This window comes from Mirounga leonina, unplaced genomic scaffold (genome assembly GCF_011800145.1).
Source record: "Mirounga leonina isolate KUSES-001 unplaced genomic scaffold, KU_Mleo_1.0 Mir_127, whole genome shotgun sequence".
Taxonomy (NCBI): domain Eukaryota; kingdom Metazoa; phylum Chordata; class Mammalia; order Carnivora; family Phocidae; genus Mirounga; species Mirounga leonina.
This window is the reverse complement of record NW_023270316.1, coordinates 13,459,405-13,472,797: the sequence shown is the minus strand read 5'-3', so window position 1 is coordinate 13,472,797 and position 13,393 is coordinate 13,459,405. Positions and strand designations below refer to the sequence as shown.

The window sequence follows — 13,393 nt, the reverse complement described above, 5'->3', positions numbered from 1 at the left end:
CTGATTGTACTTCTATTAAATCCATAGCACAGAGTTATTCTTTTTACATTAAAATTCTCTTATTGCTGTGTTTTCCTTTAAGAGTTTTCATAAAGCAGGTACCTGAGTGCAAATGCAAATCCTTCCTCAGTGAGCCATCCTTGGTGGAAGCTGGGTCTATCCTGAGATGCCAGGCCATAACAGAAACCCACTGTTGACTCAGCAGCAACGCACCTTCATACCTTTTCTCAACAGACATTTATTAAGCACCTACTATGTGTAATTCAGAATTCTGGGAATACAGAATCGAACAAAACAGTCCCTGTTCTCCTGAGTCTAACCTAATAAGGGAGACAGGCAGTAAACCAACATGCAAATAATTCCTGTCAAAGTGATCAACTAATAAGGATCATCTCGAAAAGCAGAAATGCCAAAAGGATGGTCTTAGCCACTGAGTTTTGACAGAGGACAGCAATAAAGAAATAAAAGAGAATATAGGTGCTTTCTTTGTATTTTTTCTTTATTTGGGGGGTCTCCATTTTGCCATCTATTCTACCATGGTATTTTGGCTCCTCCTCGCAGTTGTTAGGGAAGACAGATGGTAACCTGGTGTAGCTCCCCACCAGAGGTGTCCGTGTGGTAACGGGCAAAGTAGGAAACTGAGGCTCAGAGGGTCACCAAGCTTGTTGGTGGCACAGACAAGCCTCCTGAAATTCCACTCCGGGACTCTGATTTTTCCTTTGCACCATGATTTTACACACAATTAAGTAGTTTTCTTAACCAACCTCTCTCTTTCTCTCTCTCTCTCTGATACACATACACAAACGTACAGGCAAAGAACTAAAATAGAAAAAGACCACTGATTTTGCTGGAAATGTTGTTAGATGGCAGTGTCATCCTACCGGTTCCCAAAATGTACAAGATGATTACGACACACAGAGACATGCTTCATGTGTCACACTAATCTCACTGTTCCTTTTGCTGAATCTTCGCATTTACTTACTTTCCTGCCTTTAGTGTCCTAAAAGCCAGTTGTCAACAGGCTGAATTATACATTCTGCTCCACAGTTAAAATGAGTACTACAGCCAAAATGTGCTCAGGATTCTAAGTCCGACATAATGGTGGTGGATACAAAAGCAGGGTATTGAGCAGGATTGAGGACTTGATGTTGAATCCAACAGGATCTTGTTTCTGTGATTTTTCTGGGCCCAAATCCTCAATTTATTACTGGGAGTAAAATCCCATATTGAAAAGAGCAGGTATAAATGACTGCCCTTGAACTTTCATTTCCATTGCTGCATAAAGTTTTTTAAAGGTATAAAAAAGTTTTCTTGGATTCCACCTTCATGCCCAGAGGTCACCTTCAGTGAAAGAGCCTCCGATGTGGGTGGCCTATTTAATCCCAGATAGCTTCCCATGCCACGCATCTCAGGGAAAATATTCTAAATGTGATAGTTTTAGAGAAATGTTTTATAATTTTTCTTATAATGTTTTAGAGTATTTTCTTAAATAGTGTGGCCCAAATATTATCTATTGTTTCTTGATACAGTAGAGGAATTTAGCCTCCTTTAATACGTAGACAGGCCCTAATTTTAAAAATGTTTATTCAGAATTCCCTTTGTCACTTGGTTTAAGACTCAAAATAATTTTCCTATAGAGACAGTGATGAACTTGATGGTAAGGTCTCCGGGTTGGCCTATCAGAGTTTACTTCACTCGCGACATTGCTCAAGGATAATACTGTATTAACAGCATGGAACAGGCCACATACCGCGTACCTAGATGTTTCTGTATCTTTGAGATGCAAGACAGAGGCCAAAAGCACATGCCTAACTCAAAGCCCCGGACCGCTATGTGATGGAAAAGTCCTTCACCTTCTCCACCTGCCGGAGTAGAGGAACCATCACCCCCGTGAATTCCGTGACTCGGATGTTTGCCGGGGAAGTTTGGTGGGGTGGGGATGAGATGTACGGTATGGAGTCAGGAACGTTGGGCAGGAATAGGAAGAGAAAATCTGGGACTTGTCCCTGCCAGGCAACCAGGGACTTTCATCCACCCTCCTGCCCATTTCCCATGGATGCCATATTTGATCTGCCTCCTTTTTTCCTGGCTGTTGTAGGGGCCCTTCCAGTCTAGGATTTGGTTTGGTTTTCCTGTTGTTCTGACCTCCTCTGGCACTTGCAGAGCAAACACGGTCCCATAGCTCCTCTCTTCCTGAACAAGCACACAACACTCCTGAATGTGTTTTTGTTTTAAACACTTAGAGAGCACTGGCGGAAGCACGAGGAATGAAAAGTCTCCCCTATGCCTTTTCCTGCTTCCTCATTTATTATCCTACAAGAGAAAGAATCACCCTTGGGTGATGTACGGATTTTTAGACAATCTAAGGGCTAGATTCCTGTCTCACTGTAAAAGCAGCAGAAATGCTCCTCAGAATTCCCTCCAGGGAATTGGACTGGTTGAGGCTGGGTGTGGGGTAGAGAAGGGAATCGTGACTGAAGTCTCACCCCATTCTCACAAGAGTCTAGATTTTTCCACGTGTGACATGGACTCATGCGAAGAGTGCAGTCTTACTCAAATCAAAAATTTCCCTGTACCTATTTTGTCCAGAATAATATAAATTGTCAGTGTAGACCCTGGTCAGTAATCTTCAGTGAGGCCATCGTTACTGCCTTTTGTGCAGAAACTCAATTATTAATATTTTTAAGTGATAGTTTTTCATACATTGGAAGGGTATATCTGAAAAATCTTTTTGTTCAACTAATGGGAAGATATTAGAAATGAGTCCTCAACAAAATGATGTCATTAAAAACAAAGGAATTAGAACTTTGAATGTAAACTTTCCGTTGATGACAGAGGACGAAACAATAATCCTGACTGTACTGCTCTTTAAGGTCTGCTAAATACTGGGGGCGTTTGGGCCAGCCTCAGGCTGCCCTTCTCAAGAGTGAAACCCATTGTCATGTGTGAGAATTTTCTCCCACCACCCCAAAATGTGCTCTTCCTGTATTCATAAAAACCCGTTTTGAAAACAAGGCAAATATGGCATAAGACGCTGCCTTCTCTCAGAACAATACTCCCCCCAGATAATGAATAGAACTACTTTCCAAAGTGTCTTTTTATATACCGCTCATTACCTTTGAATTGTTTATGCACTTCAAGTTTACGCATAGTCTTGAAATCGGCCAAAGTGCCTAAAAGTGTTCATTTATTAACACGTATCGTTAGACTTGCTCTGATAATGCTATGTTCACAGAAACCAAAGACATTTGCTTTTGGCTTTGGTAATCCATACTGTGATGAAGTCCAGAATTATTTTGTAGCCAAAACTCTACAAACGTCCCTCCGCCTTTGTACAGTTTACTTCAATCAAAATGCTTCGTAAGTTTGGCCTCTCAGACAAAATCAGGGAATTTCAGACAGTAGCAACTGCCATAGGGAAGAGGTGTGGAGTACTAGGAAAAGATGGAGAGAATATTAAGCAGTGGAGAGATTGGGGGGTGGGGGGGTGCCGGGAGATAGCAGTGAAGAGAAACATGCATGACAGAATAAAAAGAAAATAACTGTAGGAAAAAAAAAAGCTATTGGGATGGCGAGCAACAGGCAAGCCTCCTTAGCTTGGCCATAGTTTTAGGAAATTCCATTCAGTTTTCAGTTTTAAAATTAATAATTAGTTCTGTTTGAGGAGAGAGTGAAACATTCTCTTAAAAATTACATTCCAAGGAAACAGGGCCTTCTAACTGTGGAAGAAGACTTCTAAGGAATCAACCAAGTCTAGAAGTTTTCTTCAGGTGGCATTTTTGTTTATCTGCCATGTTTCCATATTTGTGAGTGATTCTTCCCCCAGCCTGGAAGATTTTTCCTCTTACCTGTCTATAACAGGGAGTAGGGGAAGGAGGGGCCTGTTTGTTTTCCTTGGATATTTCCGAATCCTTAACTTGCCCGAAAGACAGCAGAGATACCTATTGTCCAGAGGGTTCCTCTCCTTGCCGCCATTTCTATGTCTCGCTTGTGAGTGGTCTGTTGGCCACCTGCTAATACCAGCATTGTGCTCTTGAGTCCTCAGTAAATGTTGACTCAGCCCTCCGTGCACCCAGCAGTTAATAAATGCCTCCTACGTGCCCAGCCCTATCCCAGACATTAGGGATATAAAGGTGAATAGAACACTGCCTCATTCTTAGAAAACTCAGTTTTGCCACAGACCCAGTTAATGCAACAGCCTTGCTTGGAAATGTCCACTTGAGATCCCTTGCGAGTGCTATTCAGATGCCTTCAGATTTCGGCAAAACCACACGAATATTTTATAAGGCCTATTTTATCCACATCTTCAAACCCCACACTACAAAGACACTATTGGATGGCTCTCCGCAGGAGGACTGAAGTCAAACCTTATTCCTCTCTTCTAATTGTTTTGTGGTTTGGATCCATAGGAACAGTTGGGTCTTTTCACTGAAATGATTTTCCTGTCAATTAAGCCAAGCAGTAAGCGTTCCGGCATACTTTAATATTGAGCTAATATTTTAAAAGACAGCTCTTCTGACGTCCCTGAATCTTTGTAATGAACATATTTATATAAAAAGTGTGAATATTTCTAGAAGTCATAATTATTCATATGTTCAGTTCCTGGATATCCGTCACAAGGTAGAAAACTCAGAAAGTGGTAATACTTGGTGCCTCTGAAGCCCGGGAGAAATGCTATGTTGACTTGTCTTCTTTGACCCCATCTGGCACGAGGGCGAGTCAGTTCAGCGGTTGAGTTGATGGTGCTGACGCACTCAAGTTCAGTGTTTCAGCCTCTGCACAGACTGTCTGGCTTTCAACCAAGTGCATTTCTCACTCTAGTCAGTTCTTTTTCAAGTGTCCAGCAAGGGTCAGGGCGTATAGATGGCTCAGCCAAAATCTATCATCATCTTGGAAGAGACAAGGCAATGTGGGTATTTCATATTTAATGAATCAGTAAAGGGAGGGACAGGAGTTTTTTCTTAGAGGGAGCCTGTTGGTCAAGTACCCTGTTCCTTTGGGTGAAAGTGCGATGTGTGCAAGTTGCAGGATTAACTCCCCATTAGACCTCCTCCCCCAATCCCGCCCAGCAGCAGTGACTGCTGGCTCCCTCTGTGTTGCCTACAGCCTTGGCCTCTGCCGGGCTCAGGAAGCTAGCGATCCAGGCTTAGTGGGTAGCTCCTCCCAGTAGGTAAGGCTCAAAGAGGACACAGCCTAAAGAGATATTTGGACCACACAGTTATTTTCTGTAATGAGAATTAGTTGCTGAATTTCCAGCTTCTTTTGGAAAATGGAAAGGTCAAGCAGTGTAAGGTCGAGCGGGTTTCTGCACATAACAACTGGCTGGAGCTGATTAGCTGCTCCTCCATTCCTTGTAGGCACGGGGCCTTCCATCTGCCACGCTCCCTACCTGACCCACTCACTGCTGGGGCCCCCCAGTCCGTAGGTTTACCATACAGGGACCCAGTCTTCTTTTTAATAAACTTGACCGCCATTGCACCACGAGTCAGTGGTAGGCACTTCACCAAGGACGCAGAGATTATTAAATGACCGCCCACCCACACATTTCATGGGAAAGCAACCCATCTGATGCTCCTTGGGGCCATTCACGCTTTGTCTACAGTAAATAAATATTAGGCTACTTGTGTACTGGGTTCATATGGGAACAATTTAAGGATGAAGCAGAATCGGCCGATTCTGAGATCCGACCACCTGAAGGACATGCTAATTAACATGTAGATTCCACTGCAGCCAACTTACATTTTTGCATCACAGATACTCTTGTTCCGACCAGAGGGTCCACCGAAGATTCACGCATGCACTAGTGCTTTGAGCTCAAGCCTGTCTTTGTTTTAAAAATAGAATTGCCGATTTCGTGGGCATCAGCTAGTCCCATTTTTTGTGTGTTCTCCTTTTAGTCGAGACAGGAATGAAAAGTAATCCTTTCCAAAGTTCAGAATTTTGATTTACCATACCCGATTGACTAAAATCTTATGTTAGCCGTTTATCCCCCTTGTTCATCATGGTTCTCCTTATATGAGAAGATCCTTAAATTTAAGAGGCGAGTCTGTCAGAAAGATGAACAGAAGTACATCCTGTTCAATACATTTGATTTTTGCCCTGTCATATATGGTGCCAGGGTCCTCAGAAGCTGGAACATTGGACCTGTGACTGGGGAGGGGCTTCCACCGCCCTGAGCAGACGTGTGTGCGACATCCGTCTGGAGGAGGCCCCGGGGTAGGGTGTGGTTGTCACGCAGGCAAGGCCTTCAGCCCCACGGTCCCTCCGTGGTTTCTACCCATTGGCACAGTCGCTGCTCGCGGTTTGCTCTGGACCCCGCCCCATGGCCGCCCCTCTCCCTGGTTCCCAGGCTCCCACGGCGGTTCTGAGCACTGATCTCCACTGGCGCCGTGAGAGGTAGAGCCTTCGGAACCACTGTTTCCCCTGGTCAGTGCAGACTGTCACTACACCCTGGAGGGGACTCCATGCCAGCAGGAGGAGTGAGCTAACATCCCTAACTCACACTGGCTTGCACAAGCACTTTGACGTCGTGCAAACTTGCGCTGCCTTCTCTATGTCTACAACAGTATGACTGGCAATACTAACCTAGCTCTCAGGGTTCTGGCAAAAACCACTCACAGCCCCCTGGAAAATCAAGGGGGCATCTATTGAAATTAAAACAAAACCCACAATGAGGCTTCAGAGAGGGGATTTCTGGGGGACCCAACGTGGTAGCCATCTCTCTGACTTACACTCGCTCTGGCAGACCCCAGGAGAATTTTCCATTGCCCCTTCCAAGAAAACACAGGCTGCAGGGCCTGGAGGCTGAGAAAGGAACTTTGGTCTCAGTTTTGGTGAGCACAGGGCAGGAAGGATGCCAATCAGCCGGTCTGTCGAGGTCACTTTGGTGAACTGTGATTTAATTAACTGTACTTTAAAATGGACAGGCTCAGGATCAGGACTTGTCAATATCAGATTCATAGCCCATGTTTCAGGGCCACATATAAAGACAGCACAGGCAGGGAGGGGCAGAGGGAGAGGGGGAGAGAGAGAGAATCTTAAGCAGGCTCCACGCCGGGTGCAGGGCTCGATCTCACAGCCCTGAGATCATGACCTAAGCCGAAATCAAGAGGGGACTCTCGGCCGACTGAGCCACCCAGGCGCCCCCAGCCTGCTCTTTTAAGAATGCACGTTTCGTACCTATATTGAAATACTCAGACACCCTCTAAAGGTTTTGATCCTGCTGCCCATTAAAATTACAATGGAGATTGAAGACGTTTTTATGTATAGAATATATTTCATATATCCATGTAAAGTTGGAGAGGCAACAGGGAAGCACACAAATGGACCTATTCATCTGATTTTAAATTATGTTTCTTTGGTGCAAATTAAAAATATAATCTGACTAAAGAAAACCCATATTTAAAACTAGACAGAAGAGCCCTCTTTCCCTTGAAATGGCTTCTCTACACTCTTCCGCCCGTACACCTAATTCCCCCCCCCCCCCCCCCCGCTCTTCTCTTCCCTCCAGGGCTATCCCCCAGCTGGAAACTGCCCTGTCCCCCCGTGGGCCCTCCGGCCTGTAGTGTCTCACGTCACACTAGTCTCCTGACATCAGAAACAGCAAGCACATGGGCCGCAGGTCATTTCAGAGACACTCATAGGGTAGCTGCTTCTCATCTGGAGTCATGTCTATATTTCCAGACTCTGTCTCCGCCCGCCCCGCAGAGAACACTTAATTCAGATTGTACCAGCGAGCTCTATTTCTCAGAAAAAAAAATTAATAATCAAATTATGTTTTCCTGAAAAATGCTACCACCCAAAAAATGAAACACTCACAGCTTTCTTACCTTCTAAAATCAAATCTCTTGGACCTCTTGAAGCTTGCAGCTTCCAGGAGAGTAATTCTTTTTTTTTTTTTTTTTTTTTTTTTTAACACCGCAGAGGTTAGTCCATAAGGTAGCCGAGGATAGAGACCAGGGTAGAGCCAGAGTTTCCTGGCCTGGACACCAGGCCACTGTAATAGCAGACAGCTTGATAACGTATCGGCTATTTGTGTTTGGTCTTTATCCATATAATGTATCCGATGTAGGCTGGGGCAGAGGGGAAGGACAAGCTGGGTGAGTCCAGGTAATGCTCCGAGTGAAGTCCAAGGTTAATTTACCATTCACTTAAACCCAGGTGGTTGGACATGTCTCTCTGTTAGGTATGAGTCCAAAGCATTGCTGTAACTAATTTCTATAATAGCCCGTTGCTAGGCTTTCTGTAGAATACTTTTCTTTCCGGGTGCTTAAGAATATCATTCTATATGGCAGTTTAGTGTCACTTACTAAGCAAGGATGTGAATATATTCCAAAATATATATTATTTAAGAATTTGCAAGATTTTGTGCCATAAATATCTTAGAGTCTTGCTAAAGTAAAAGGAAAGAAGAAAGAGAAAAAGACACAATTTGATGTCCCGGGGCATGTTCTTAATTTGGAAACCTTACAGATAGTATTGAATTGAAGCTAAGGGATGAAATAGAATAATTCCTATTTAATAATCAAATATCTGAACCCAAAAGTGAAGTTATAATAGAACCATCTGACGAATTTGATATTGGCAATTGGCAGTGGCTACTCCAAGATACTGTGATAATATTTACATATCAAATCATTACATCTCATTTTTATTTGTCTATCATTATATGAGACAATGCAATTTTTCCCAATTAATTTTAAATTCTCAGGAACTTTGAAGTTTTGAGTTTCCATTTAGTATAAATATTTAATATAAATGAGTTCTTCCTCTACTTTTATCACTTCCATATAAATCTGTACATTCCAGTAAATTAAAGGATATTCCTATTTATTTCATGGGAGGAATTATTTGAGTTGGTACTATTTGAGTATATACTAAAGCTGTTCTTTGCAAACTGCAGGAGCACCCACTTAAAAGGAAAAGTATCCACATACGTGAATTCTAACATAATGGGATGAGAAATTATACATAGAAATGAGGCTTTTATTAGGAATTGGATCCCAGTGTGCAGGAATATTAGCTTGATCATAAAGAATTTTCACTGTTTTTTTTTTCCTAAACATAGACTCTCGGCAGTTTAATGAGTAAATATTTCATTAATTGCACAAAGTTTGGATGAAGCATTGAACAAAGAATATTTTTGTTAGAACTTGTTAAAAGGTTGGCTTTTTAAAAGCTTGTCATTTAGAGGACTGGGTCACACAGGGCAAACTCCCTGTCTTTTGCAAAGGTATGGAGTTGGAAATGAACTTGGAAATCAGGCTCCTGGGATCACGATTTGCATTTGATAGTTTAGCTTTGTCTGTGCTTTTGGATTTATTTAGAATGTTGTAACTGCTTTATTAGAATGTTGCCCCTTTTTCCCTTTGACGTTCCCTGAATTTGAAACTGGTGGTTATTATACCTTGGGAACAAAATTACTTTTGATGGGAACACATCTCTGAATGTTATATGCAAGTTAACAAATAAATAACACTTAACTTATTATACATTTTAAAATATATTTAAACTTTTCCCACAACTTTCCCTGTACAAACTAATTCTCTGATTAGACTCCCTGATCACCTTAGCAAATATTAATTGGATGATAATGGGAACATATCAGAAAGAGACATGAAGCAGAAACTAGAAAAGGAGATCAAGGCCTAAGCACACTGCATGCCCACATACACGCTGTCAGAGTTTCACAGAAAATACAATCGTGTGCATTCGAATCACCATTTGTTACAGCAGCTACAAGGCAGGAGAGCTGATGTGTAAAGTTTTTCGGCATGAAGGGTGGGGATTGCTCAAAATTACGATTGCCTCAAAAGATGAAAATATATCAAAATGAGAAATTGAAGGAAACTCCTATTTGCAAAGAGTAGAACTTAAACTCGTTATTTTCCCTCACAGAAGGATGTCTAAAGCACGCTTGTCTTTTTCTTTAACAGATAATTCTGAAATAATCAGCAGACACGGAATGGAATGCCAAGAATCTGCATTGAGAATAACTAAACATTGTTACTGTACATACTATCCTGTTTCCTCCTCAATAGAATTGCCACAAACTGCATGCTAAATAAAGAATTAGTTCTTCCGGACAGACCACAACTGTAAGAAGCTAGTGCTGCTATATCATATATGAGTATTAAATATGGTATGCTTAGTATATTCCAACCTAAGATAGTTAACTACCTGCGACCAGCTGTGACGTTTAAAGACATAAAGGATAAAGTTTACTTTTCAAGGGTTTCTAAACATAGTTTCTGTCCTAGGAATATTGTCTTATCTCCATAACTATAGCTGATGCAGAAAAGCCCAACCAACGTACTCATTTCGATTGCGAATATTTCCAAGTTAGCAATAAACAATTAGCATTAGTTAAGAAATCTGTTCCGAGGGCAGGTTCGATTCTAACGCCAGTTACTGTCATTTCCTTTACCCACCGGATCAAAGCATGTGTTTCGCTTCTTCACAACATGAATGCTGCAGCAAAGGTGAGAAGTGAAGTAAAACTGACGCCTGTCCTTCAGGTCTAAAATTTGAATGGAAATTCAAGCACAAGTATGGGGGACACATCACAGTGTGGTATTTGGTTTGCCCGGAGATGCCGCATTGAATCGTGTGATTCTAGAATAACATTAACTAGATTGAAAAAGAAACTTTGCACGGTATGAACTTCATACCCCACCAAACAAAGTCTTGAAGGTATTATTTTACAAGTATATTTTTAAAGTTGTTTTATAAGAGAGACTTTGTAGAAGTGCCTAGATTTTGCCAGACTTCATCCAGCTTGACAAGAACGAGGCCCATGCCAACAGTCTAATCTAAGGGATTAGTTGGAAAAACTAACTCACCATCCGGTTGCCTGTTACAGAATAACTTCGAAACTAAAAACCTAGTCAAACAACGAAGCTGTAGGTGAGGAGATCTGTATAATATTCTAATTTAAGTAAGTTTGAGTTTAGTCACTGAAAATTTGACTGTGACTTTAATCTAAATTACTATGTAAACAAAAAGTAGATAGTTTCACTTTTTAAAAAATCCATTACTGTTTTGCATTTCAAAAGTTGGATTAAAGGGTTGTAACTGACTACAGCATGGAAAAAAAAGTTCTTTTAATTCTTTCACCTTAAAGCATATTTTATGTCTCAAAAGTATAAAAAACTTTAATACAAGTACATACATATTATATATACACATACATATATATACTATATATGGATGAAACATATTTTAATGTTGTTTACTTTTTTAAATACTTGGTTGATCTTCAAGGTAATAGCGATACAATTAAATTTTGTTCAGAAAGTTTGTTTTAAAGTTTATTTTAAGCACTATCGTACCAAATATTTCATATTTCACATTTTATATGTTGCACATAGCCTATACAGTACCTACATAGTTTTTAAATTATTGTTTAAAAAACAAAACAGCTGTTATAAATGAATATTATGTGTAATTGTTTAAAACATCCATTTTCTTTGTGAACATACTAGTGATTGAAGTATTTTGACTTTTGAGATTGAATGTAAAATATTTTAAATTTTGGCATCACCGCCTGTTCTGAAAACTAGATGCACCAACCATATCATTTTTGTTGGAGAAAAAAAAGAAATCCACCATTTTAATTCATGTCAGTCGATGTCTAATGACCATCTTATATTGTAGATTTGATAACCCCATCGAAAGAAAATCACATTCTAAGTGTGATCTTACATCGTGCTTGTATCGTGGCATTTGTTTTAATTTGTGGGAAAGTATTGTATCTAATTTGTATTTCTTTGGTAGTTTCATCTTTATGTATTATTGATCTTTGTAATTTTCTCAACTATAACAATGTAGTTACGCTACAACTTACCTAAAACATTCAAACTTGTTTTCCTCTTTTTTCTTTCTTTGTTATTTCACTTAAACTCATTGAAAACATAGTATACATTACTAAAAGATAAATTACAGGAATCACTGAAATATTTTTGTAGACTAATTGTTGTCACGGTGTCTTTCTTTTGTTTCATGATTTTGATTTTTAAAATTATTAGCACACAGCTATTTTCAGCCCTTTAATAATGGGAGCATCAGAAACATCACCTGTATCCCCAGACAAATATAGAAGACTGTATTTTTACTATGATATCCATTTTCCAGAATTGTGATTATAATATGCAAAGAGTCATAAATATGCCATTTACAATAAGGAGGAGGCAAGGCAAATGCATAGATGTACAAATATATGTACAACAGATTTTGCTTTTTATTTATTTATAATGTAATTTTATAGAATAATTCTGGGATTTGAGAGGATCTAAAACTATTTTTCTGTATAAATATTATTTGCCAAAAGTTTGTTTATATTCAGAAGTCTGACTATGATGAATAAATCTTAAATGCTTTGTTTAATTACAAAAATAAAATCACCAGTATCCAAGACATGAAGATAGCAATTCAACAAATACTGTAGTTAAGAGATGAACTCGCCACTTGTGTGGGAACTACATTTCACTCTTGGTTTTCAGGATATAACAGCACTTCACAGAAATATTCTTTCAGCCATACCACTGGTAACATTTCTACTAAATCTTTCTGTAACACTTAAAGAATTCCCTCATTCATTACCTTACAGTGTAAACAGGAGTCTAATTTGTATCAACTCTATGTTTTGGTTGTAATATTCAGTTCACTCACCCAATGTACAACCAATGAAATAAAAGAAGCATTTAAAAGGATTTCTAGTCTTCCTCCTTTTTGTGTGGAGACGGATGGATAATCAGCCGAACGAAACAGTCTTCACATTCGCGTAGAAAACCTTTGGTGACTTCAAAGGAGAGCAAGCTCTGGTCTTCAAATGGGAGACTGATGGGTTTTGCTTTTAGGTTTGGCTTTTTAACAGTAAGAAAAGCAATTTAAAGGGATCATTTTAGAAGTTCTTCTGAAATTAGAAATAAAGGTAAATCCCACCACTCGGCCCTCCTCTTCAGGATTCTGCCTGATAATGAAGAGAACATTAGTAACCAAATGGGAACAAAATATCCGTTTCATTTAGACAAGAAAGCGCCAACTAACCCGCAGGACGGGCAGGCTTCTGGCCAGAGCCTGACTGGACGACATGGCTCACAGCTGTGGCTGCAGAAAGAGGCAGAATGGTGAGTCCTGTTCCCTGCAGACGATCATGGCCAGGTGGGCTAAGGAGACGACAAGAGCTGAGCATGGCACCTGAGGGCAGGTGTTCGGCAAAGAGACTTCCCCCACGAGGTGGTGCGCACCTTCTCTCCTTTCTCCTTCCTCAGCCCATTGGGCCCAACAGTATTTCTGAAGGAGGGGGGTATTAGCTGTTGGCTTGGAACGGTCCTTGTCATGCAGAGGTTGGCAGAAATCACCTCCTGTACAGGCCAAGGCAGGAACGGGGCCG

The 13,393-nt window shown here is 40.6% G+C and overlaps 1 protein-coding gene across 5 annotated transcripts in view; it reads left to right on the top strand.

Moving 5' to 3' along the window:
• The window catches only part of MBNL2 (muscleblind like splicing regulator 2), a 156,056-nt gene extending 143,346 nt beyond the window's left edge, over nucleotides 1-12,710 (top strand). For all 5 annotated transcript variants that reach the window (XM_035003163.1, XM_035003159.1, XM_035003161.1 and 2 more), the window contains one exon: nucleotides 9,936-12,710. In XM_035003163.1, the coding sequence (XP_034859054.1) occupies nucleotides 9,936-9,950 (15 nt within the window). In that variant the 3' untranslated portion in view covers nucleotides 9,951-12,710. The remainder of the gene's footprint in view (nucleotides 1-9,935) is intronic.
• The last annotated feature ends 683 nt before the right edge of the window (nucleotides 12,711-13,393 follow it).